Here is a 26,196-nt window from a genome sequence, read left to right as displayed (position 1 = left end):
GTTTCTTCTCCATAAATGTATACCTGAGTGGGCAGTAAGTGGGCATGAATGTTAAGGTATTAATCTGGATGAAATTAATAAACAAGTTATAAAATGCGTTATCGATCATTCGAGTAAGTATTAGATTTTGATTTATATAAGGTAAGTTAAGAAATTTGTTTTCAACTTTTTCCATTGTGACATATGTGATCATACATACAATTATAGTTATATTTGAATTACACACAAAACAAACACACCCAACCAAGTGGACCTATACGACACCGTATTGCATATAACAAATAATTATCATTATGTCGCATAGTAATCAAAATGAAAATATATGCATAATATTTATGAAGTTTTATTTCATTATAATATTTATTTTTAGTTTTAACAAAAATGTTATTCGATCTTAGACTTATTTATACATGTTACGTCTTCTCCTTGTATAAGTTTCAATAACAAACTTTAATATATCTTCTCGTGCAGTTTAGTTTAGCTTACAAAACGTTTTATCAAGTCAAGGTTGTTCGATTTAAGTGTAACTTGATTATTAGTTTACAAATAAACAACCCACAATGCTTAGCGAAGACAGGTCGCCGACAAGGAAGTAATATTAAATTTTGAATATACTAGAAGCTAAATATAAAGAGACAATTTGATGTTTACAAAAACTAAATTTGATTGTGAAAATCTACTACGTTATGCTCAATGCAATATGTCAATTATGACGTTTTAAAAATGTGAAGAAACTAAATGTAAGTATTTTTTATCTATCCATGTTCCGATATGTACATTATTTGACTGGATATTTTTAGGTCGTCTCGTATTGATTGCTGATCAGTATATTATGCATTTTTCTGGGTTCATTTGTTTGGCTGTGTAATATTTGCTACAAATTGTTCATAACCTACTTGGACAAACAATTATGCATTGAAATATATTTTGTATAATTTGAACTCCAGTTGTATATATATTTAATCATTTATCATCGATATCAGAGAATATTAATTAAATTTAACATTAAAAGTGTTTTTATGTCCCTTATTTATCTCGTATATACAATACTATTATGTGTGTGTGTGTTGTTTTTTTGTTTTTTTTTTTATACAAATCAATAAATAATTATGTCAAATGTAAAGTAGTACAATACAGACTTAAATCTTGTGATAAGCTTTATGAACGCATACAAATTTAATGACCCGGAAACGTAAAATAAAAGTCAATGTAATGGACTGTCACAATAGGCAAAACGATATATACAAAGCACATTTAACGGTTAAAGTTACGGTACACGCACCTTTGCTACCAAAATCATAAGCATTAAGAACTGAAATTAAAGCTAACACGTTGATGACGGTTTATGATTTGTTGAAGTTTTAGGGGTCCTTTTACGTGATTCTGTTTGATACAGTTCTATAATGTTTGAATCTGCATAGTATGATATTATGAGAAAAAAATGTGCGCGCTTTGTTCAAAAGGGAGTCCTGAATTTCATTAGATCCTTTGGCGACGCGTTTTTTTTCCGTTGAAAATTGGTCTCGAACATTGAGTCTAATGGTCATTCTTTTCACTTTTCCTGGTTGCCTCTTGTTAATAAAACATGTGAGATTAATAGTCTGTCACTTGCGAAGGAATAGTCTCACTAGTGTTTACTGATGTAAGAACTGATGCACCTGTTCGTCCGTCCGCTCGCTTTCAATTTCGTGTTCAAGGGAAGAAATTTTAAATATTTGGAAGAAATATAAATTCATATACGACTGTATGTGGAACGTCATTGATCGTGTCCTCATATTAAGGTGAATGTCACACATATAATAAATATCATATATATGGCAAATAATCTGTTCTGAAACTACATTGCTTGCAATGGTCCGGTCGAACAAACATTTCTTTGCAGTTACAGCATAGGAACCAGGTCGACTAATTTATCGTGAACGTTAGTGCAACAAAGGTGTGTGCTCTCGCGATTCTATCCGTAAATGTTTTTTTCCGCCGTTAATGTATATATGTTATGTCACTGCATGACGAAGCTTGAAAGATCGTGTGTTTATCCATAACCTATGTCTGCGCATTTCTGCTGAATTAAATGAATTTGGTATTTTAATCGATATAATATTAAAATCCATGACCTTAATCTTCAACATTCTTGTTCCTATAACATAATGCTAGTATTGGAAAACATATTCTTAAAACGATTTTTTTCTTAAAGCCACCCAGCCAACATTCTATATCGGCCCGACATCAAACCTATATGGTTTTCTATAACGGCCCGACATCGGATTAAATCTCGGCTGCAAATAGGAATGATGTCGGCCCGACATCGGTAGTACAATATCGGGCCGATGTCTTAACAATATCGGCCCGATATTTCTTGCCTACATCGGGCCAACATCAAATCAACATCGGCCAGATATTTGTTGCCTACATCGGGCCAACATCAAATCAAAATCGGCCCAATATTTCTTGCCTACATCGGGCCAACATCAACCTGATATTTCTTGCCTACATCGGGCCAACATCAAAACAATAGCGGTGCGATGTCAGCCAACGTATGATCCTTAGGCTAGCCTGTTGATTCTGACAAGCAACAGGCATTTGGCATAGCCTGCAATTTAAACATTTCTTGTTGTTAACTTCCTTAAAGGAGAAACAAAATCACAACAAATGAACTAAATTCAATAATCAATTTTAATAATTCTAAACAATGACAAAATTTGATCACATTATTATCATTTAAAGCACATTGGTTGAAAGACAACTTTGATATAAGAAAAATGCATGTTTTATTGAGATATCAACAGTTTTAATTTGAAAATTAAGGGCATGGAAATGACAAAATTTTATTTTTAAGTGTTTAAAGCAATGTATTTTAAGTACTTTGAATGCAATGAATCTTTGTTTATATTCTGATTACAACAGTTACAGAATACCTAAAATGAAAGAAGTTTGTATACCTATTTGTTGGCATCAATCAAAAGAAACATGCCCCAAAATAAAGGTAAAAGACACTAGAGATGCTTTAAAGATCTTATCAATTAATCTTTTTTTTTTCCTTTGAAAATTGGAGAGAAATAGCAATTTATACATATATTACCTTAAGACTAGAGTAACAATATATATACATGTTTACAAATAATGAAAAAAACTGTTTATTTGAAAAATTATGAAATCATAAAATAATTAACAAGGAACACAAACAAGAGCTGTCAGTAGGACAGCAACGCTCGACTATTCTAGTGCTTGATAGTAAAAAATAATGCTTGATAGAGTTACCTACTCCTGTTTACAGGTTGGTGTCATGATGGTGAACAAGTATGCAAAGTTTCAAAGCCATATGTCAATGGACTTTGAAAATATTTGAGGTATTACAAAAAACTTTAAAGTAAATTCTAAGTCGAAAAAGGGGCATAATTCTGTCAAAATGCTTGATACAGTTACCTCCTCCTGTCTACAGGTTGGTGTCATGATGGTGAACAAGTGTGCAAAGTTTCAAAGCCATATGTCAATGGACTTTGATAATATTTGAACTATTACAAAAACTTTAACATAAATTCTAAGTCGAAAAAGGGGCATAATTCTGTCAAAATGCTTGATACAGTTACCTCCTCCAGTCTACAGGTGGGGGTCATGATGGTGAACAAGTGTGCAAAGTTTGAAAGCCATATGTCAATGGATTTTGAAAAAATTATGGGTATTACAAAAACTTTAACATAAATTCTAAGTTGAAAAAGGGGCATAATTCTGTCATAATGCTTGACAGAGTTACCTCCTCCTGTCTACAGGTTGGGGTCATGATGGTGAACAAGTGTGCAAAGTTTCAAAGCCATATGTCAATGGACTTTGAAAATATTTGAACTATTACAAAAACTTTAACATAAGTGGCTACGCCGACGCGAACGCCGACACTCGGGTGACTACAATAGCTCTACTTATTCTTATCGAATAGTCTAGCTAAAAAACAGTAAAAGATAACTGACTTATTTAAACGAATTGGACAACAAACATGACTAAAATAAAACAAAATTGTTAATGAATATAAACAACCTCAACAAACTGCTAACATTAAAAAAAGATATGTCATGCAAATATATAATTCAATTATGCAGATTTTACAAATATTTATATCCGTAAGATAAAAATACATCAATATGAACTTGTGATGAGACTATTTATGTAAGAGTGTAATTTCCAAGCAAGATGGTAAAATACTGAATTTAAAAACTTGAAAAATAAATATCTTCAAACCTTACAATTAATTTATGGTTGGTATTTAATTTATATCTGGAGAAACATTGAATGTAAAAATCAATGACTTTCAAATTGAATAATAATGAGTTTAATTGGCACAAAGAATAACATATAATAAATTTGGCACAAGACTGATGTAAAACATATTAAATCATCAACAAAATAAAATATATAGAGAGTGTCAAACAAGTTAATCATTGTAAAATTTAATACTGGTTGGCATTTTAAGCAATAAAAAACATGGTAATAATTATTACATTCTGAAAACAAATGCATAAATATTTGACTCAAATGAAAAACAAGCTGGAACAAAAAAGCTATATAGTTACTTGCTGCAAAATAACTATTTGTGTGTGTGTGTCCAAGTACAAAAATAAAGTTTAAATACAGAACCTCTTGTCTCTTATTACATAAACCGCGGCACAGGAGTGTAATAAAGCCATTTAATAAACCGATATTACACTAGTGTAATAACAATTTTATGGGACACATTTGCACTATCTATAAACATGGCGTTAAAGCAACAGTAAACTAGAGCAGTCATCGATAGAGACAATATCGATGTATCATTGATATTTTTCTGTCGAACAATAATCAATACAAAATTGAAAAAAAATTGATTGTTTAAAGGTCTATAAAAAATGAAAATTCACTAAAAAGATGCACAAAAGCAGATGGCCGTGTCTGACACTAAGCTGTTGCTCCATAATGGACACATTTCATAGCAGTTATGACAAAATATAACCGGAAAAAATCATGCAAAGGTACACAACCTATCTATTTTACTTAAATCATTTAAACAGGTATGAAATAGAAGTATTATATACAAGAAAATAAGAGTATTTTTAGATATATTGGTGTAATGCCAATATTTAGTCAGCCGATATCAATGTATCGTCAATATGCTTTGCACTGAATCTATGACAGCACTACAATAAACTTTTCTTTTTTTGAATATGTGATAAATAGAATATTATATTTTTGTAGATTCAATACTTAATTTATTGAACTCGTTGAATAAAACAATATTATGCTCGCATAATGATTTTATTCAACTTGTTCAATAAATTTAGTATAAAACCTACTCATTCTACATCCTCTATATTTCAAGGAAACATACTTTGAAATAAAAATTTACATCTACTTCTGTCAGTGCAAGGGACCCACAATATTTCATGATACTAACATTTTTAAATCAATGATTTTTTCCACATGCTTTATCAAAGCTTTCAAATTGGTGATTTACAGAAAAAGAGAGAAAATAAATGGTGCATAACTAGTAAAACAGTATTTAAATGCTAATGAATGTTCTCATGTTTTATCAGTCCATGTAAGTATAATTATGTATCTTTTTTGGAGGACAGTTTTGAAATCTCAGTTTTCTAAATTTTCACTTGAGGTATTTGTGGCTGCCTTTCTATTTTTACGACCTCCCTCACGGTCTTTGGCTGTCCTCAACCATTCTCTAGTTATAAATTCGACCTCTGCTGTGGTTGTTCCTGGTGTGGTCTTCTGCACTGCCTCTGTAAATTACATAAAAAACGCAATGTTCATTTGAATTTTTTACAGTGATATTCTCTGTACGTCTTGTTTAAATTTTTGCAAGTTAAGGAAATTATTTGAATAAGTTCACCTGCTCTTCATTGTTATGACAACTGAAATGTACATACCTTCAAAACGTTTGAGTAACAAATAATGGGCTTTATACTTTAATAGATTTTGAATTTCTGAATAAATAACAAACATAAAAGTTTGTCTGCTTTTTTTTTCATTTTAATTGATAGATTAATTACTCAGAAAGCCAATCTAAAACAAGATTAATCAGAAAACCAATCCAAAACAGTACATTAATGCAAAAAAAATGCAAAAAAACTTTATGACTTACTACAAATCACTTCCGCTATTTTCAACGATCCAAATTTAAGCTTTCCTTTCTTTCCGTACCAGTTGTAACTCTCTGCCAAACGGCTTTTGATTACATGGCTCAGAATTCGCCTGACCATATCTGGTGTGTTTTTCCCGCCAATCAAAGACAGGTAGTTGACCTGAAATGTTAAGTGTCATTAAGGCTGAACACTAAAACAGTATTTAAACATAACAAAATTTCAATTTTTAAAAAGAACTATAATGAAAAGAACTATGAATATGAAGAAATAATCTTTTAAAAAACAAATCTCATTATCTGTTTTCATAGTACATGTATTTAATGGTTTTTACTGTATCCTTCAGCTTTTACAGCTAAAATTACATGTTTTAAAATTTACAAAAAAAGAACAAAATTCGATAAATTTATCATTGTATAATGAATTGGCCAAAAACAAGCATTTGCACTTTTAAAGGGCATTGAAGGCACAGTACATGTATATATACTGATAGACAAAAAATACACTTGTAGAGACAGGTTTTCTTACCATGTTGTTGAGAACAGTCTGTTGTCTCAACTCTTTTTCTAACCTTCAACATCCACCAAAGATTGGAGGGGAAGGGTAATACCTTCAGGCAGACTGAAGGTACTGGAGCTGCTCGCTTTTGACGCTCCTAGCTCCTGTACCATATCTAGAAGAGTTTCAAGCATTCTGCGTTGCTGGTTTTGTTCGATTCTGATTTTTTCGATACTAGTGAACACTTCTCTTGAGAAGCGAACATGATCTCTATCTAAAATTTGGCAAGAAAAAAGTATGTTATTACACAAAATCAGGAAAAAAATCACAGTAATGTCATGGTTCTCAAGGCTAAATGTTCATCCTTAAGAAAAATGACAAGTCCTAGCTTGATATAAACAACATTAAATTTTTACGCAATTAATCTTATATTAGCACCCATTGTTTTTAAAGAAATTACCCTGACCTGTTTTTTTGGAGCAAATTATGAAGAGAAGTCAACCTCAATTACATAAATGCAAAGCTAATTATCAAAATAAATACAAAAAAAAGGTATGTATAACTAGAAAGGCCAAAACATACTTGCATCTGGAGCTGCTGTTTCTTGCGTCTTTGAGCCAACTTTCACATTTGGAGTTGTTGCCAATGGGATACGTGGTGGTGGTTTAGGAAGAGATGGCGATTTTGTTGAAGGCAGTGGTGATGAGATGGAAGACAGTGGTGATGAGATGGAAGACGGTGGTGAGATGGAAGACGGTGGTGATGATGAAGAAACCGTCAAAGGCATAGATTTAACTTCTTCCTGAGACCCTTCCTCTGTTATCTTACTGCGTGAAACAGCAGTAAAATCATGCCTGTCCTCATCTTCATCAGATGAAGAAAATATTGTTTTTCTAAAATAGTTAAAAACATAACCCCTGTATTAATTTAACATAATAATGCTCTAATCAAGGGAAAATATTCAATGTTTAATTATTTACATGTTATGTTGGATAAATGACTGATTTAACAGTATCAATCACTATATTTTTACTGCGTTACGAATGCGTAGACGTTACTAATGCAGTAAGAGTAAAGACGTATTTATGTATATTTGGATCATTTTTTTTTTAATTTACATGAACTGTAATTGCCGTTTGCAATTATTTCTTCTTTGTTCAATTCATAGTATTTACTTTAAAATACATTTTTAAAATTTTCATGAAAATAAGCATGATTCTGATGGCATGCTGCTTTAAAGACTTTAGTAGGGATGTTGTTGACAGTACCTTTAATCAATGTACTGTATAATAACTATTCCATATGCATTTATTTTAGTATAATTAATTCTACAAGTGGCCAGATATCAGCTACATGACCCTAGTCATTGAGCATTTGAAAGCTACATGATTTTTTTACATGATATAAAAAAATTTATAATAATTATGAGTGTCATCACTGATGGTGACTGAAAGATACTAGAGAATGTTTTTTAACATTTCACAATTAACTTCTAGCCAAGAAAAAACAGCTACCTGATTTTTCTCTTTGATCGGCGGTATGAATCTGCCTCATCTTCACTAGCCTCTAAGGCAGTTGCTAGGTCAGATTCATCTTCTGCTTCACGCAGCTTCTTTCGTACCTTATCATATGATTCTACAACAGCAATAATTTAAATATATTAACTTAAGTAGTTTAAGCCAATTTTGACCACAATGTGATATTAACAATGTAATTCAATCAATATTTATAAGCATGACAAAGAAAGTGTAATTTTACATTTTTTAAGACAAGCCTGATTCAATTGAAATTTTCTTTTAAAATTACATGTATTCAGTATTTGCAATAATCCTTACTTACACAAAAGGATATATTTCTTTAAGAGTTAAATACAAACATACAAATCTGGTTGAAAGTAAATCAAAATAATCAAATTAACACAATTTACCATGTTCGTACAATTCACGGATTGGGAAGGATTGCCAATCATCCTGCGGCTCCATCTTCTTCATTGCAGCTTTAGTAATTTTAGAAGATACCTTCCAGCTTGGCCATAAAGCACATTTTGTTCCATCACGCCGTTTGTCCGGAATTACAGCTAAACATTTTTCATCAGTGAATTCAACTAGCACGTACATTCTAAATGTAGTAACACAAACATTCCAACAAACTTTCAAAAGAAAGTGATGAAAATGTACCAATATTTTACAATATAAGTCTTTATTGCTTAGACAAATGGATTCACATTTGCAGATTTTTTTATACATATACAGGGCTGTGATTTTCTTTAACTATAAAATGTCAGCACATATCTACCTATTTCATGACTTGGTTTTGTTTGCTAATATCTAAACTTTTACAACAATTTTTAATGATTGTACATGTACATACTTTCCCTTTCCAGAAAGAGACCTAACAAAACATATAAATTAGGTCAAACATAACTACATTCTGAATTGCTAAAATTTCTCTTAAGGTTTTTTCCACAGCGTTTTTCCCCCGTAAATAACTGATACATGCAAACGGCACCCTTCCCAATAGAAAATAAACAGCAAATATCCTGAATCATGACTGGTAAACTCCCTAAATAAAACTGAAATTTACCACAAAAATTGGCAAAATTCAAGGTAAAAAAAACAGTAATGGATGCCTCCATATTTATTAGTGATTTACAATAAAAACCAAGTATAACCACATGAGTAATATTCGTACCCAATTCATTTCGTACTTTCAACATCATTTATATAAAATCTTATCAATTTTTTTTTCAACCTTAAGAAATCATACATGGTTTAAGAGTGTATATTTTACTTAGATTAATGAATATTTTGCATCTTTTGTAAAATTCCCAATTTGAGTAAATTTGTAAAACCCACGTCAAGTACTGGCACTATTCCAAATGCAGGGAAAATAAACCACTGTTCCATATAGGTTGTTTGTTATACTCCTACGGATGAGAAAGGGGCCGAATATCTCAAATAAAAAATACTGTAAAACCATGTTGTAAAATGCACAGGAGATTCCATAGAAATTTTTTATATCTTTTACTTTAGGATATTTTTGCATTTTTGGCATAAGGAAAAAACCTTTAATCAGTTGTAAAATATAAGGAAAAAACATCAACTTGTTTAGATTCTTACGAAACACATAAAAGGCCTCCAAAATGCCTTTATTTCTCATAATCATTTTAATTTTGGTGTATTTATAGTATCCAAAAAGTTACTCTTTGGCCAATTACTGGAACCATCTTTTTCATCTGTTGCTTTTTGGAAATAAGTAAACTTACAGTGACTAAGTATTCCAGTAGAAGGGAAAGCATGTACATACACATTAATAAAACTGTGAAAGTGAAAATTAACAGCAAGTATGCAAAACACAAACATATTTTTTTTACAAAATAAGATTATTAAAGCGAATATTTAGTACATTCTGATTCGACATTCTAACTTTGATGTGCAAATGATAAATTATCACTGCCCTGTTAATGCATGTCGCGAAAATATGTAACAAATATTTTCAACCTTGATTATACATTAAAATCAGACAAAAAAATAAATGGTATATTTTTCCAATCACTTAAAGTGTTAAAATCAAATAATTAACAATGTTTACACATTTGATAAATTATCATTACTTTAAAATATATATAATTTCATCACCTTCCTTTGATTTGCTTTTTGGCGCTTGTTCTGTTGAAAGTAGAAATGCAGTGAATATTTGCCAGATTTGCATTTAAATTATAATTGAAGAGTGTTTTTTATGTGCTTAGAAAATAAATATTGAATTCAATTACAAACAACATATCATTTTAAAACTCAGCTAAAATTATTTTATAAATTCATATCAAAATGTACAATTATTTGCTGCATGGTAATCAAGGGAGGGAATAAACCTAACATAATTCCCTCCCTTGTCTACTACAAAATAACGGACAGTAAGACAGTACGTAAATATAATAAGTAAAGAACAACGGTGTTTCATTGGAATTTATTTATTTCATAATATTTCAACGATTTAACAAAATATGGATATGTGACAGAAAACGCAATATCGTAACGATGTCAATCCGATATACAAAATAGTTGCATTTATTTATCATGTAGGCCCGACGCAGACCCGATGTCCTTTTTTTGATGTAACATGAAATGTGGTTAATGTGGTTCTAGTAATTGAAATCATACACAGGACTATTTATTAACATAATTAAGTAAACAATACCATTGCATTTAGAAGTTTTCAAAATATTGAGCATGTCGGCACTGCAGCGGTCCGACGTCGGCCCCAAATCGGCACACTTTGCCGACATGCCGACATTAACCGTATATCGGCCCGATATAGTCGTGCTGGCTGGGCACTGACCTCCAGATTGTAAAATGAAAAAACATGAAATAAAATGTCAAGTAAACAGTAAATTTTTTATACTGATCTAGTTAGGTTTATTGTATAAATCTACCATCACTGTCACCTTAATTCAAGAAAGAATGTTGACAAAAGCGTCAATTAATATATCGGGGTTTTCTTTTCAATAATCTACAAAGTTACTAATGCAGTAGGGAATATAAATAGGAGAAGATAATTCATTTAACGCGGTCACGTATCACAACAGTGGTCCGGAAAATCCCAGTATCAGGTATGCCCGGGATCGTTTATCAATTTTCGTCATTGAGTAGACCCCTACCACATTTCAAGCTAAAGGTTAAATCGATAAATTGGTCATCATCTATTATAATAATTAATCAATTATAATTTTTAGGGCCATAAATTACTACAAATATAAAAACAGAAGCAATTATTGGTATCCCTATATGTTTGATAAAATCCCGGATTCCGTGCGTTCCGGAGCACAGGTCACGATATTGTCCTGTACGATCACGTACACTAGGAAAAAAACTCGGATTAAAGAATTCCGTGGCATAATGAAAAAAGTTATTTCCCGTTTGTTTTCAAAGCAATAATGTTAAAATATGAACATTTTGAAGTGTCATTTCGTTTTCTTTCAATAATATCATGTTTTTGAGGGGATATTTTGAAATATTAGCAAGACGATAGTTTTTCTGCTATCTTCTGGAAGTCAGCTGTTTTAAAAGGAATTTCAGTTTAAGGTAAAAAATACCTCTTAATCTATTAATTGTCTAGTTAGGAGCTATTTTACCTCGCGCACATTTATATCATTTTGATAACTTTACCATTCTTAGTTAATAATCTTTTTTTTCATTCATGTTGGACATTTCGCTAGTTATGGTTTTACGTCACTATATCCATATGCAAAAAGATGTAGTATGAATATAACATCATGGTACTATTATATTGTGTGTGTTTGTTTGCTATATTTTGTTTTTTTGGGGTTTTTTTGTTGTTGTTTTTTCTGTTTGTTTTTTTTTTTTTTTTTTTTTTTTTTGACATGATTCTTTCATTTTAAACGATGCAAGACCATCTTTACATTAATTTGCTCTTATGTTTTCAACAAAACTCAAGGTCAAATATTTCATTGATATTTAGCTTATTTTATTAGACATTTATGATTACATGCACTGAAACGGTGTCTTTCTTATCTCGGTTAGTCGGTTAATATAAGCAAATTATATAAATTTAACTTTATTGATAATATTTGTAAACGTTAAAACGTGATATTTTAGGCAATAAAAATATCTTATGCAGCTTTTTTGTAACTGTACATAACTTATTATTATAAAAGTTGTATGATTTAAGTAGACATCGATAACCAATTTAATACATAGAAAAAAAATCCTAGCGTTTGAAAGCTCAACGACCAGGGACTAATACAAATGTTTCAACAAAATTATAATATTACTCCAATATATTATGACTTGAAATGAGATATTTGTGAATATAAGAAAATAGACTGAAGTTTGAATACATATATAGCTACATGCTTTATGTAACATATCCATGCCAATGTGTTAAAAAGGAAAATTATAAAAACACTAAATGTAAGTATATTATACTTATTTTGTATGTGTAGATGTTAAAACGTGTACTTGTTAATTCAAACAACACATACATGTATATTAAAAGACAGTGTAATTAAAGGTTAAGATTGTTAAAGTTCAGTTTAACCAAATCAAATACCCAACACTATGTCGGCATAGGCGTTCGAGACTTAGACACATGATCATTACTTTTTTCTGATATATTGCCATGTACAATAGCTACCATTATCATTTTATAGCATACATACAATGTAAATGATTAGACCAAAGGATATGTCAACAGTATCTGAAGGTCTATCTTGTTGACTTATTTTAAACATAATAAGTAAGACTTAGCCTAACACTTCCAACACAGAAATAATCATGAATTGGACAAATTATCAAAAGTTAACATCTTGTGCGTTAATGTCTGTATATACATATCAGGTAAGGGACATCGGTGTAATTCATGAGCAGTAGCCTGAATTTTGACCACCATATCATAACTAAATGCCGAATTGCTTATATCTAGCTCAGAAATCTCAATACAAATCGACCCGAATGCATCTCTTACAAACGTCTATGGAGATCCTTGTACACGATCACGTTCTTTCTCATCTTCACTTCGGTTATTATCTTTTCGGACAACCCCGCCTTTCAAATGGACAAGGTCAAAAGGTACAAAAACAAAGCTGCTTGTTTTGTACTACATTAATTTTGCAGAGTTTAGTTTTGACCTTCCTTTATCGCTGCATTGCCTTCCAATTTGTGGAAGAGTCATGTATAAAGTAAACCCTCGTATTTCAAGTAGCTTTGATAAACTTTCAGTTGTTACGTCATTGCTGATTGAGAAAAAAAAAAAACACAATTCGTCCGACTGGAGAAAATCTCTACGGTATTCAATTAACACGTACCAAGGCTACTAATAAGTTCATTGCAGTAGTTGTTCTAAAATGGTTGAATAAATTACTAAGTAACAACAATTGCAACGTGAAACTGTTTTAAAGTTATCTACAACAAAAAAGTTGGAAATAGTGTTATCCCTTTTTTTAATTACAACCAACTAAGATGAAGATCGCATACTCATGTTCTCTAGCACCGGCCAAAGCATACTCAATTTTCACACTTAACGTGATGAAGTGCTGGAATCAATGACACACAGTTTTTGTATGATTTATAATATTAAATCGTAAAATCATAATGGGGCGTTGTAATGTAAAGCGATAATGAATATTTCTATATTTTCGTTATACAAAATTATTCAATACTTTTCCCGGGGAAAAACAGTACAAAATCTAAAATCATGCGTTACTTATCCAATTATTTAACGACTCAATATTGACTTTAATATTTGATTGATTCAAAATGTCAGATAAGTATTTATTGCAAAGAATATATTTATGTGTTTTTTTTACGATAAAATACAATCAATACTTTAAACGTATCTTTTACAATACTCCTATTATTTTAAGTATGATTCACGAACCAATTGTTTTGTACAAAATGTAAAGATTTGTTTAGTGATCTGCTTGATCTAATTCTTTTATTCTATAAACATTTTATTCTATAAACAATAGAATGTATGTTCAAAATACCTGCACGGCAACTGTAACATAACGACACACAAACTGGGTTATTAATAGCGTAAATCTCCTTGTCTAAGTATTCCAACTTACAGAATACAAAGTCTCTTAAAATATGAATATTAGTATCAAATGAAATTTGTAGCCTGTGTTGTCGATAGTAATATATGCTTAGCGTGTTATGTCTAGTGTAATGAATGTATTCATGACTTCATCAGCTTTTCAAATCTTATAAATTAAAAAAAAAAACAACAACAAAAAAACATCATATTGATTCATTTTATGTCTTAAGTAATCAATGTTATTTGTTTGGGCATAACTTTTACCTTTAATAGCAACATTAATAAAGTGAACAAAATGTACTATCAAGTTCATAGCTAGATGCTGTCTGTTCAGTTTCGTCTCTGTTGGTATAATGTGACAGTAGAATAATACAATGACGTCGTCAGTATATCCGTTTGTCCGTTCCTGTCTCGTAGGCATTACAGATGTATTGTTTGTCTTTTTCCAAGAATTAATATATAAAGACGTTGGAATTGTTTTTCTTGCATAGTTGACTGGTGTTTCCGTTCGTTTTACCCGTGCCGGAAATTTCATCTTATATGAGGGTACTAGATGAGTAGGGTGATAGACAATCGCATCATAATAGCGCATTTTATCACTAATCTGCATTAAAATGACGTCACTTTTACGTATTTGAAAATAAATCTGCATGCCTAGGATGGCGGATTTTTGCCGCTATCAATGCAGTTGTAATTAAATACACTGTTGTTAGAAAATAGATGCGAGTGTAATGACAAAAATTTCTATGGAAAATTGCTTTTTTAAGGTAAAAAAAGATGGAATATGGTAGACCATGCAAGAAAAAATATCTGACATATGTTTGCGGTTCGGATCGGAATATCTGGAACCTCCCTTGGATTTTAACATGACAAGCCAAATGGGCCGGTCCCCTCGGAACGGATATTCCGAAACTAATCGCAACATATGACAGCTATTATTAGTCTTATATCTTAAATACCATTATGGTCCGCAAGTGTATTGTAGGGCTATGATTCTCTTTTTGGTAGAAAATAAATAATTCAATTCCAAACTATTGTTTAGAGCTATATATTTTGTAACAAAAGAATGCATACTAAATCTTTCATTGACTCAAAACAACTAAGAATCTTTTTTTCTAATTGGATTTAAAGAGAGTGATATTTTGAAGAAAAAAAAGTTGCATGCCTCACTGTCATTTAAATGCTATTATTGTAAATTATAGTTACCTACTGATAAAATAATAACAGAATGTCAAAACAATGTCATTTTTAACAAAACAGTGTAATTTACTACAAGCGCCTTTCTGTTCATTGAATTGGCATTTTGGCATCGACAAATACTAACTTTACGGTATATAATACTAGGAAGTTTAATGTAGATTAATTTGTAACCTTCAGCCGTGTAAACAGTTGGAAGAACTTGTCTTTAAAATCTGCCTGTATTTAAATCCTCTGTCCTTATCTAAAATCGACTGATATTTGTACCAATCTATTAACTATTTCCCCGTTTTGAGCACACAACAGTCGTCTAATGATACCCTAAACAGAGGACTTTTGTATGCGCTTTTGAATCATTGAATTGTTAGTCCCGCATATTTGTTTATAAATGATATAAATATCAAATAACATTTTACGTACTTATGGCAAAAATACTGTTTCCCTTGTAAAATAACTTGAAATCACGTTTATTGAAGCCTATAACTATCAAAAGGAAAGAGAATATTGACCATAGATTTCGCATTCACGACCTCTTATTAACGAGTTCAGTGCTAAAGTAAGGACTCATTTAAGCAATTCTTCGTACAACTTTACCGAGAAATTTTAAAATTAAATGCATCATTTATCATGGTGTTTCGGATTATTAACATCCATCCTAATTGCGTTAGTGCAGAAGTCAGTTAATTAAATTAATCATTTTATCGATTATTTATGCTGTATTATTGATTAATAATGAAAATTACATCAAATTGTTTGTGAAGTCTTTTACTACTGATATTTGTTATTTCGTTATTGCTTTTGTTCCTACGCAGATTTAGCATTCTCGAAATGCTACTTCCGTTTCAATGGAAATGTCGTATTGTAAAACAGTGTATACTATTATTTCCATTGTTTCATTTGAAACGTTTTGATTTTTCTTATTTATGTATGTGCTGAATACTAGGTCAAGAAATATCTTTTTTGTATATGTCTTTACATTTTAGAAGAAAATGGTAACAGTAGGAAACGAGCGTTATCTACGGTCTGTCTTATACCTATCAGATAGTGGATCTTACATAACTAAGGAAGTAATACAACGAGAACTCGAAAGGAAAGATTGCACTTTAGATGAGCTACTAAATGACACAAGACAAGAAAAGAAAGTGAAAAATGAGTTTAGAAATAAAATGCAACAAGACATTTTATATCCTGCCAGTGGCAAAACTGATATAAAGAAATGGGACATTCAGATGCTATCTGGGGTTATTATGATTTTATTTGGACAAGATTTACAACCCAAAGATAGGACAAGCGTAAGAGAAATTAAGCGGCGGAGAATTATGCTAGCACACAGTTCTTCGGCAGAATTTTGTGAGGAAGATTACAATAACTTTGTAGAAGAGCTAAATGATGCTATTACAACAATTGCATCTGATTTTGAGGATAGCATACAAGAAAAATGTAGAGAAACATTTGATAAATACAAAACATGTCCTTTGGAAGTGACGACTTCAATTGAAAAGTTAAAATATTTAAATGCGACGGAGCCATTGATAAGCAAGATATTAGACAGCATTGAGTCGGCAGAGAAGAATCTTTCTGATACTATAAGGAAAAGCGAAATAAACATACGATCGGATATCCAAGGAATAAACTTAGGTAAAAAAATGCGTTTGGAATGTGGTACATGTTTACATTACCTCTTGTTTATTTTACAATGTAATAAATTCATTAGCAATGATCAACGTGTGTTTACCATATAGCCATATTTAATTGATGATTTTGCACAATTACAAACGATTGATATATAAATAATAACAATAACACATGAAAAGACTTTTCAAATGTTTAAATAAATATCAAAGTTTGCGATGATAAGTTAATACATGTATACATTAAATCTTAATGCACTATTTTTGTATTTAGTTTTAGAACGGCTGGAGAAAAAAATGGCTGCTGATCCTTTCAAAAAAATAAGAATGAGTAAGTAAAAACAAACACTTAATTGAAAAATATGTGATCAAGTTAAAAGTAAACTAGGTATATTAGAAAATGTTTGAAAAACAACATGCAAAAGAAAAAGGGTATCATTATTCCTTTAATCAAAATAAAGAATAAACGTTTTAGACAAAGACATATATGAACCTTCGTAAACATTGAGTGAAAGAGATATAGCAGACAAACGCATCGTTTGATATATTAGGGTCATTTGCATAAGAATCTTATTTTACATTGTGTTATTATGACAAAAATATATCATATTATTGTACATGTCTATTTGAAGTTGTAAATACAAGACTGACATTTAGCGGGAACGAAGAACCAATTGTCGACCTCGCAGACAAAATAGTTTTAAAGGTAATCAATAGAGCCATTGCGAAGGTTAAAAATACAGAGAATATGGTGGAAATTGAGCGTGCGGTTGATGATATCCTAAAACACCTTGACGAAATGGAAGGAGTAGAAGTTCTGTCTACTAAACCCGAATGCATCATCATAAGTCTCCAATGTGACACTTATAGCAGCGTTTATGAATTACTGAAGTACACGACTAGCGAACAGTATCGAAAGCAACTGAACAGTCTAGCAGAGGCTGTGGATTTGTACATAAAATGTGCAAAACCATTTACAGCTTACTCTGAAATAACGACGGAATGCTTGCAGGACATTGAAAACAAGATTGGTAAGGGTATTTTTTACTGATTATTCCGGCGCAATGTTAAGGAACACAATATAATATAGTTATAATACGTACCATGTTAAATTAACATTTATGAGAAGGGATCGGCAGTACTTGCAGAATAATTAAAAGTGAATACAAGTCGTTATACTTTTCTTAATGAGTATCCATCTTAAGTATACATCACTTGTATACATGAACGATTTAAATTTGAACACAAAAATAAGATATGCAAAGTAGAGATTGAACAATTAATGCTCAACAAATGCTTAATCGCATATATATACTTTTTCGGGTTCAATGACGAAAAACTAACAGTATAACTATCACTTGAAACAGACTAACAGAATAACTAAACATTTTATTTGTTTTGAAGAAAATTGGACTAAAATTTCATTCTAATTGATTAAAAGAAACAGATACAGATAAGGACAGTGAATCGAAACATGACGAAGAGGAAGAATGCTTGGTCAGCGGGGATCCTCATTTTACAGATACTGTTCATTCTCATGCAGACGTGGACAGTGATAAAGTACAAGATGACGAAGGTATTGTTACATATAGCTATTCGATGTTATGAATAAAACAAGTTATTTTTCTAGCTGTAAAAATGCATTATCAAAATCAATGTCAATAGATGTATTTTTAACAACGGATTCCCTTGAAAATGGAACATGGACTTATTCTTTTTAAAAATTCTATATTTTCTTTGGATTTAAGGGTTGAAAAGTTATTAATCATTCTTATATCAGTTTCTTTAATAATGAGAGAATGTATTTCAAAACTTTTAATTACATATTGAGTTATGTTATTGAAAAGTTGATAAGTGCATCGTCTTTTAAATAGGTGGCAGTTTTTTCAATAGCGGAATCGAAACTTACTGCATAGTGATCGTTTGTCAGTTTTCCAGATTTACTGTCTGATAACCATGTATCAGCTACACTAACCGTACGACTTTATAATGTTCAGAAGTAGTCACATTTTTTTAACTATTTTGGTGACATTTTCCGACAATCCAATTCTTCGCATAAAAAGTGTTTTATTAGACGTCATTTATCAACTTAAGTTCATTAATAAATAACTGTGTAATGTTTATGTTTACATCAATAGTTTATAATGTGATAGTTTTTTTTATCAATCATTTGCCTATTACTATTGTGAAAAATCAGTCACAAACTGTTCAGATATCATCTAATATATTGGTAATACATTTGTAAATGTTTTATTCAAAAGTGCAACAGAGTGATACCGCCATCCGATCCGAAGGACTTGTACATTCACCTGGAACTGATGATATTCAAGACTTGGAACAACAAGTTCGCACTGATAATGAATCCGATACAATAGAAAATATAGAAAATGAAGAAACACATGTGTATAAAACGTCAGAAAAAATGATTGTTGCAGCGATAGATATTGGGAGCAAATTCACCGCTATGGCGTATTCGTTTGGAGCTGATTTCAAAAGAGATCATTTAAATGTACGATTAATTTTCATTGATATTTGTCATGATAGTTATATAGCCTTCTGCCACAGAATGTCTTAACAAATAAAGTAAAATAAAATAGTATGATTTGAATGGTACAAATCTTGATCATGAATGCTTATTAATGATGAGTTAAATATTCAGGCTTATTATTTATAATTATTATTTTTATATTGTGATACAAAAACAAATGGCTAAATTACTTTTTTCGAATGCATTGAAGATACACGTATATCACGACTGGACAAATAGCACAGGGATTCAAACTGATAAAGTATCGACTGTGGCTCTTTTTGATGATAATGGTAAATTTCATTCATTCGGATACGAGGTATGTTGTTGTTAATTATATGTTGTAACAGTCATTTATGTTGTATGTATTATAACTGTATTTATCACTATCATGTTTAGCTATTCTTAGCGCGTAAAACGGCTTTATATTGCACCACCGACATATGCATTTAACAGCATATGTGTTTTACAAACATAGCGTTTTATAGTCAAGCTAGATAAACGTGTAACAGTATAAGCATGTAGATGAAGACATGCATTTATTTTTTATCCCCCGCCGAAAGGCGGCTGGGGATATAGAAATAGTCGCCGTCCGTCTTTCTATCCGACATTTTTGTCCGGGGCATATCTGAAAAAGTGTTTGAGGTATTAACTTGAAACTTCATAGGTGGATAGATCATATTGAGTAGGAATGCAGTGCACAAAAAATGATAGCTCTTCCCTGCATATTATTTTTAAAGTTATTGCCTTTTGTTATCTTTCAAACTTAATTTTTGTCCAGAGCATAACTCAAAAAGCCTTTGAGATATCAACATAAAACTTCATAGGTGGATAGATCTCACTCAGGAGATGTGCAATGCACAAGAGTGATAACTCTACCCTTCATTATTTTTGAGTTATTGCTCTCTGTTATCTTTCATACTTTTTGTCCGGAGCTTATCTCAAAAAGTGTTAGAGGTTTCAACTTGAAATCCATAGGTGGATAGGTCTCATTTAAGAGGAGTGCAGTACAGCAGAATAAAAACCTACCCTGCATTATTTTTCAGTTATTGCCCTTTGTCATTTTCAGCCATACACATAGGTTTCAAATCTGTAACCACTTCAGCCATCAGTTTTCATTACCAAAAGTCCTCTTAATATTGAATTATTCTGCTCTACTACATATACATTCTTCCAATGAACACACAAATTGCCGGGGGATGGCCATTTTAACATGGCTCTTGTTTAATCTTTTTTCATTTAATATCTTCTATATTAAAGCGCAATTAACAAACACAAATAAAATTTGCAATACGAGTAGTAGTAGTAGTGTTACTCATAAACATATACTTTTTACTATCGTAAAATAGTACGTCATTTTTGCAGGCTGAAATTAAGTATGCTGAGTTACTAGAACAGGCAGAAGAAGGTGGTACAACTTGTCTATGGCGAATTTTCAGAGACTTGTCATTAACTGAGAAACAAAACAGTGTATGTTAGAAACAGAAAAACAAAGCAATACATTTTTTCAAAGCATCTCTCTTACAGTTTTTCGTATTGTACTTTTTAAAAAATTTTATTCATTCGAAACTTTTAAATGATTGAACTATTTTGACACTACTTACAAATGTGTGCATGTTATGGTAAAGAAATACTATGATTGTAAATAATATGAATTTACATGAATGTTTACTATATATGAATAGGAGTATGCAGTCAAAGATGATCAAACCAAACCGATGGCTGCTATGGATGTTTACGTTGCGGTTGTGATGTGCCTGAAGAGTCAAATGTTTAGATATCTGAAAACTAAGCTAACTGAATTGAAACCACACGACATTCACTGGATTTTGACAGTTCCATCGCATGAAAGTGAAACAATGTTTCTCAAGGAGGTGGCCAATAGGGTGAATATTTCATTTTAAAGATGTAAAATTTCAACAAAATATATTATTAAGTGGAGTAATAACTCTGTTTAACTTATTCTTTGAACATCTAGAAAATCTTTGCATAATTTTGTACTATTTCTGATTAAATAAATTTTTATTTTGTAAGGCAAAAGATGAAAAAGAGCTAATTTCATTTGTACTAAAACCTGAGGCAGCAACACTTTATTGCAAGGAACTGAAAGCAACAAAAGACACACAGCGTCGGTTTGTAACGACTATGCAATGGATCAAGCTTGGAGAAAGATTCATTGTTGTAGATGCTGGCTGTAAGATGAAATTTCAATACAATAACAAAATAAATCTTGTATTTCTTTTACTTTTATTAAACATATAGAATGATAGATACAGTTGAGAATATGAAATGTGATTAGATAATTACATGTGGCTGACAGCTTTTATGTTTACATGTTGATATGGTGTACGTATGTGACAATGCATCGTTTATATACATGTATTTATAATTTTATGATACTACAAGTTTGTAACGACGCTTTACTTTGGGCGATTATGACGTTTGTTGACAGCAGTCAATCAATAAAGAAAAACTTCTTCATATTGCCTAGCGACTTAAGGTATTAGGACCCTAATGGGCACTATCAGGAACTAAAAAATTGACATCATAGGTCAGATGTATACCTTAAAGTACACCTGTATGCAAAATTTAAACAAAGTTTACCGTACGGAAATCAAGTTATGGCCAATTTTCTGAACTCAAGCTAGGATGTTATGAGGGCTTTTTTTTTCAGAAATGAGGAACCTTTAAATAATCTGCAATTACATTCTAATGAAAAATGTTTTCCCATTAATTTTTGGTAAGAAACAAAAAGTATCATTCAGCTAACAATCCACATAAGCAAAATTATGGTTTCTACTAAAAATTTATGAAATCTGTATAAAAATGTTACCCTACCCAACCCATTTTTACCACGTGTCTGACCATTTTTCTACTTAGGGGAGCCTAATTTAAAAAATTCTTAAAATTTACCCAAATGAGTGCCTGTTTTCAAAGTTTCCCTAAATTTTTAAAAAAGTATATTGGTTGATCTTGTAAAATATGAAATACTTTTACCGTCTAGTTTTGATTATATTACACTTTGAAAATATCAGGTACCATATTTATTACTAGATTTAGCATAATTTAGCCAATAAATACCTATATAAATTAAAAAATCAAAATTAAACACTGTTTTCTTTCCAAATGGGATATGAGAGATACATAAATAATGTTAAAAGAAAAAAAGAAAGAAAAAAAAAAGTTGACCCTTCTGGGGATTGAACCCATGGCCCTCATTTTCAATGTAGTTAACAGTAGTTCTAGCCTATTTGAATACTCTTCAATGCGGAGGTGATGCATTAGGGTGCTAATACCTTAAGGCTTTATATATATGCAAAAGTAACCTGTCTTGAATCTTTATCATAATTACTTATAGTATACATATAACATTATGTTAAAAGATCCAATTTCAAGTTTTTACATTAATATGTAATTGAATTAAAAATGTTCATAGAGAGTTTGTTTAACATTTTTGTAGATAATACATTCAGTGTGACGTTTTTAAAGCTAGAAATGGATGGCAGTATAGCGGAAATTGAGACAAAATCTCAGTTTTACTGGTCAGGAGCGGGGCAGTTAGTGAATGAAAAGCTGGAGTTAATGTTAGAAGAAATATTTGGTCGTGATGTATTATCGAAATTCAGAGAAGGCTATAAGCTCGATGCCCTTGAACTAAAAGACACGATGGAAATGATGAAGACACTTCGAAAGGATCTTGAGAATGAAAAGGAAGATTATATAACTCCGCTGAAGATTCCGTCCAGCCTTTTACACACATTCAAAGAGATAAATGGATTCAAATTTTCTGACAGACGGGAAAGTCTTGCACAAACAGTGCATGTACCATCTAAAGGAAGTAGAATCTATTTCAGCAATGAAACTGTAATAGATTTGTTCAACGGGTCAAAGAAAAAATTGGTTGATCGTTTGAGGGACCTTTTGAAGGAATCCGAACTTAGAGATGTAATGACAATCGTTTTTATTGGAGGATTAGCCGATCCCGACATAATAAGAAACGAATTACGGCACTCATTTCATAGGATGAATTTGATCTTTCCAGATAAAGCAAGCACAGCAGCAGTAAAAGGTATTCGGCAACTATCCATGTATTCGATATTCCAAACTTGATAAATCCGATGATTTCTCAATATTAAACATAGGAATCTCGGATCACTTTTTGTTTTATTTTTTTCTCTTTCTTTTTAATTGTTTTGTTTTAAGTCAGGCCGTTTAATTTATCAGTTTTACTGAAGTGGAAGACATCGAGTTTTCCTCCATGAATTATATAAGACCCGCGTGGTACCTGGGTAGAACCATCAACGCACCGTTAGATAGCCGTTTAGTTTGCTTCCTCTTAGAATTTAATTCCATAATCTCTGGCTGAATTCGAACCCACACATGGTGGAGTTGTACCTCAGACGATTCTGATTAATCTTTGCTATAAAATTTTTATTTTGTTAAAAATATTACAACGTTTTGTGTACTTTTAACCAGCTTTATCGATTGTTAATATCGAACGTTGAAAGGTTATAACGAATTGTAAATTACGACCGTTAGAACGTCTAAATAATAATTAAGATATTTTACTTCATTTGCAATAGTTTACAGTTTGAGACAACACAAATAGACTTTCATCTTTCTCTCTCTTTAGGTGCAGTTATATATGAACATACTACTAATGACGCTGTTTAGATAACCATTGCAAATTGTAAATGGAATGCTTTGGTAAGTATAACACATGTCATGCATCAATTAACAAAAACATTACTCAACCCTTTTTATCATTAAACGCCATTATTTTAAATGATTAAATTTTACAATAATCTGATTTTACTTTCCTTGTGTATAAGCGGAAAATGACATATCTCTCGAGATTACATTAGCTGACCTACAAAAAATTGTAGTACCGCCCGTACGGACAAACTTTAGTTATTTATATCTGCAAATGGTAAATTTTACTAGGTTGTAACTAAAATAAAACACTTTTATTCACTGTTATCCCCTTAAGTACGTGATATAAATCAATACAAATTACTTTTTCAGAAAAGATGCAAACATGGAAAGTGCTATTTTTCTGATGATGCGCAGTTTTGAAGGAAGTCAAATTCTTTAGTGAAGAAATAAATTTACATTATGCGCCACATTTACACAGTGAATATTTGATCTGAGGTTGCTGTTTAATCAAAGCATAAAATATGAAATAAAAGAGTGTTGTTTTGCTGATGTTTTACAGTCATTTGCAAGTCGTAGTCATTGATATACATTATATTCATGAAGTTTATTAACTGTCTTATAATGAAACGCGACACTTAGCATTAGTTAGTGCGGCATGTAATGCAAAGGATTAAATGCTTCGAATCATAATCTTGGTTATCGTCGTTCACGGACAATGTAATATTTAAAAAGGTATTTGTTTATCAAATATATATATGTACTTGGATATACAATTTTATCATCAGATTTTGTCTTTCATTGCCCTATGGTTCACCCAAAACTTCTCTCATTTCTTCTAATCTTAATATTAAAATATGTAATATAAACATAATGCAGGTTCCTTAATCAAACTATAATCGTTATACATTATAATCCTATGCTTGAAATAAAACGCATTTTGTTTCAATTTGCTTGAATTTGACTTGTGTTAAATGTGATCACAAAATAGATTTATATGTACATAAAAATGTTTCCTACAATTTCTATGAAACAAATAAAACATATTTATCTTCATACATTATTCAAGTGTTTGCAGTGTATTTATTTGCTTTGAAAGTATCTGAACTTTGCACTCTTTTTATTTTGTTTCAAATCTGTGTATCAGTCTTATGACTGTCATTGGCTGATTGATTCAAGAACCACAACCGAAGTCAATAGGATTAAAACATAGATCAGCTGGACACTTAAACAAAAAAATATGCAAAATGTATTTCAGCAATTTATACAATGATAAATTGAAAATTGTATTTTCGTTCTATTCTTATCTCGATTTGAGTGTAAAGTTTTGTAATCTTTTGTTTGTTTATATGATTTAATTGATTTAATGATATAGTAATCTGTATGTCTGATATGAATCACAAATGTGTTATCTTTTGGTTTTATTGTTTATGTCGACAAGTTCAAGATTATTTAGACCAGTAGATGATGATGTATTGATTTGATTGGTGATTTACAGTTAAAGATAAAATATATACATGTATCTTCTTTTGTTGTTGCGAACAATATATTGTATGAAGAATAATAAATGGAAAACAAGTTAAATTTTGAATTGTTATGTGGAAAATTCATTTCTATCTGATAATGATGTATAATAATTTTCCAAATACTTATCATTATTATTGAATTTTATTTTTTCATATACTTTGAAGACCAACCATAACATACAATGATATTCAGCATGCATGATAATATTTAATTGACATGTACTTCATCTGTGAAAGTAATAAATTCATCAAACATGCTGTTTGTGTGTTTGTTTCATCAAACATGCGTGACAATAAAGTGTGACTCGGTATTTCATCACTATCACAATTTTGGGCAAGTTGGTTTGTTTGTTTGCTTTGGGTTTTACGTCACATCGACACAGAATAGGTCATATCGCGACGTTCCAGCTTTACTGGTGAAGGAAGACCTCAGGTGCCCTTCCGTTATTATTTCAAGCACGAACGGGCACCTTTGGGCAAGTTGATTTGGTCTT

At 31.0% G+C, this 26,196-nt stretch overlaps 2 protein-coding genes across 3 annotated transcripts; one reads left to right on the top strand and one right to left on the bottom strand.

The window, feature by feature from the left end:
• Positions 1–553: 553 nt before the first annotated feature.
• On the top strand, positions 554–24,696 carry LOC132740007 (uncharacterized). Its single transcript, XM_060727860.1, has 13 exons — positions 554–740; positions 16,349–17,003; positions 17,271–17,327; positions 17,629–18,027; positions 18,438–18,572; positions 19,258–19,505; positions 19,735–19,842; positions 20,889–20,993; positions 21,209–21,409; positions 21,558–21,717; positions 22,984–23,592; positions 24,157–24,230; positions 24,549–24,696. The coding sequence occupies exons 2-12, from the start codon at positions 16,355–16,357 to the stop codon at positions 24,195–24,197; spliced, it is 2,712 nt and encodes a 903-aa protein (XP_060583843.1). The 5' UTR covers positions 554–740; positions 16,349–16,354; the 3' UTR covers positions 24,198–24,230; positions 24,549–24,696.
• On the bottom strand, positions 2,554–9,449 carry LOC132740006 (uncharacterized). Of its 2 annotated transcripts, none has more exons than XM_060727859.1 (6): positions 8,542–9,449; positions 8,129–8,249; positions 7,197–7,507; positions 6,645–6,888; positions 6,178–6,278; positions 2,554–5,756 (listed from the first exon to the last, which is right to left on the bottom strand). In XM_060727859.1, the coding sequence occupies exons 1-4, from the start codon at positions 8,858–8,860 to the stop codon at positions 6,683–6,685; spliced, it is 957 nt and encodes a 318-aa protein (XP_060583842.1). In that variant the 5' UTR covers positions 8,861–9,449; the 3' UTR covers positions 2,554–5,756; positions 6,178–6,278; positions 6,645–6,682. The 2 variants fall into 2 exon arrangements, with proteins under 2 accessions (XP_060583842.1, XP_060583841.1); XM_060727858.1 differs by having other exon boundaries at positions 2,562–5,756; positions 6,119–6,278.
• Positions 24,697–26,196: the final 1,500 nt, after the last annotated feature.

Source organism: Ruditapes philippinarum, unplaced genomic scaffold (assembly GCF_026571515.1).
Source record: "Ruditapes philippinarum isolate M1 unplaced genomic scaffold, ASM2657151v2 ctg4820_1_1_1_1, whole genome shotgun sequence".
Lineage (NCBI taxonomy): Eukaryota > Metazoa > Mollusca > Bivalvia > Venerida > Veneridae > Ruditapes > Ruditapes philippinarum.
The sequence above is the reverse complement of the archived record's forward strand: the minus strand, read 5'-3'. Positions and strand labels throughout refer to the sequence as shown.

Bases quoted from the DNA above. Each gene is read 5' to 3' on its own strand.
- LOC132740006 (XM_060727859.1), bottom strand. From the start codon at position 8,860: ATGTATAAAAAAATCTGCAAATGTGAATCCATTTGTCTAAGCAATAAA. The intron at 8,250-8,541 runs GTAAATTGTGTT...TTGCTGTTGTAG, and splicing joins CCGTGAATTGTACGAACATG to AATCATATGATAAGGTACGA. The intron at 7,508-8,128 runs GTAGCTGTTTTT...TAACTATTTTAG, and splicing joins CGATCAAAGAGAAAAATCAG to AAAAACAATATTTTCTTCAT.
- LOC132740007 (XM_060727860.1), top strand. From the start codon at position 16,355: ATGGTAACAGTAGGAAACGAGCGTTATCTACGGTCTGTCTTATACCTA. The intron at 18,573-19,257 runs GTATTGTTACAT...TTTATTCAAAAG, and splicing joins TAAAGTACAAGATGACGAAG to TGCAACAGAGTGATACCGCC. The intron at 21,718-22,983 runs GTAAGATGAAAT...ACATTTTTGTAG, and splicing joins CATTGTTGTAGATGCTGGCT to ATAATACATTCAGTGTGACG.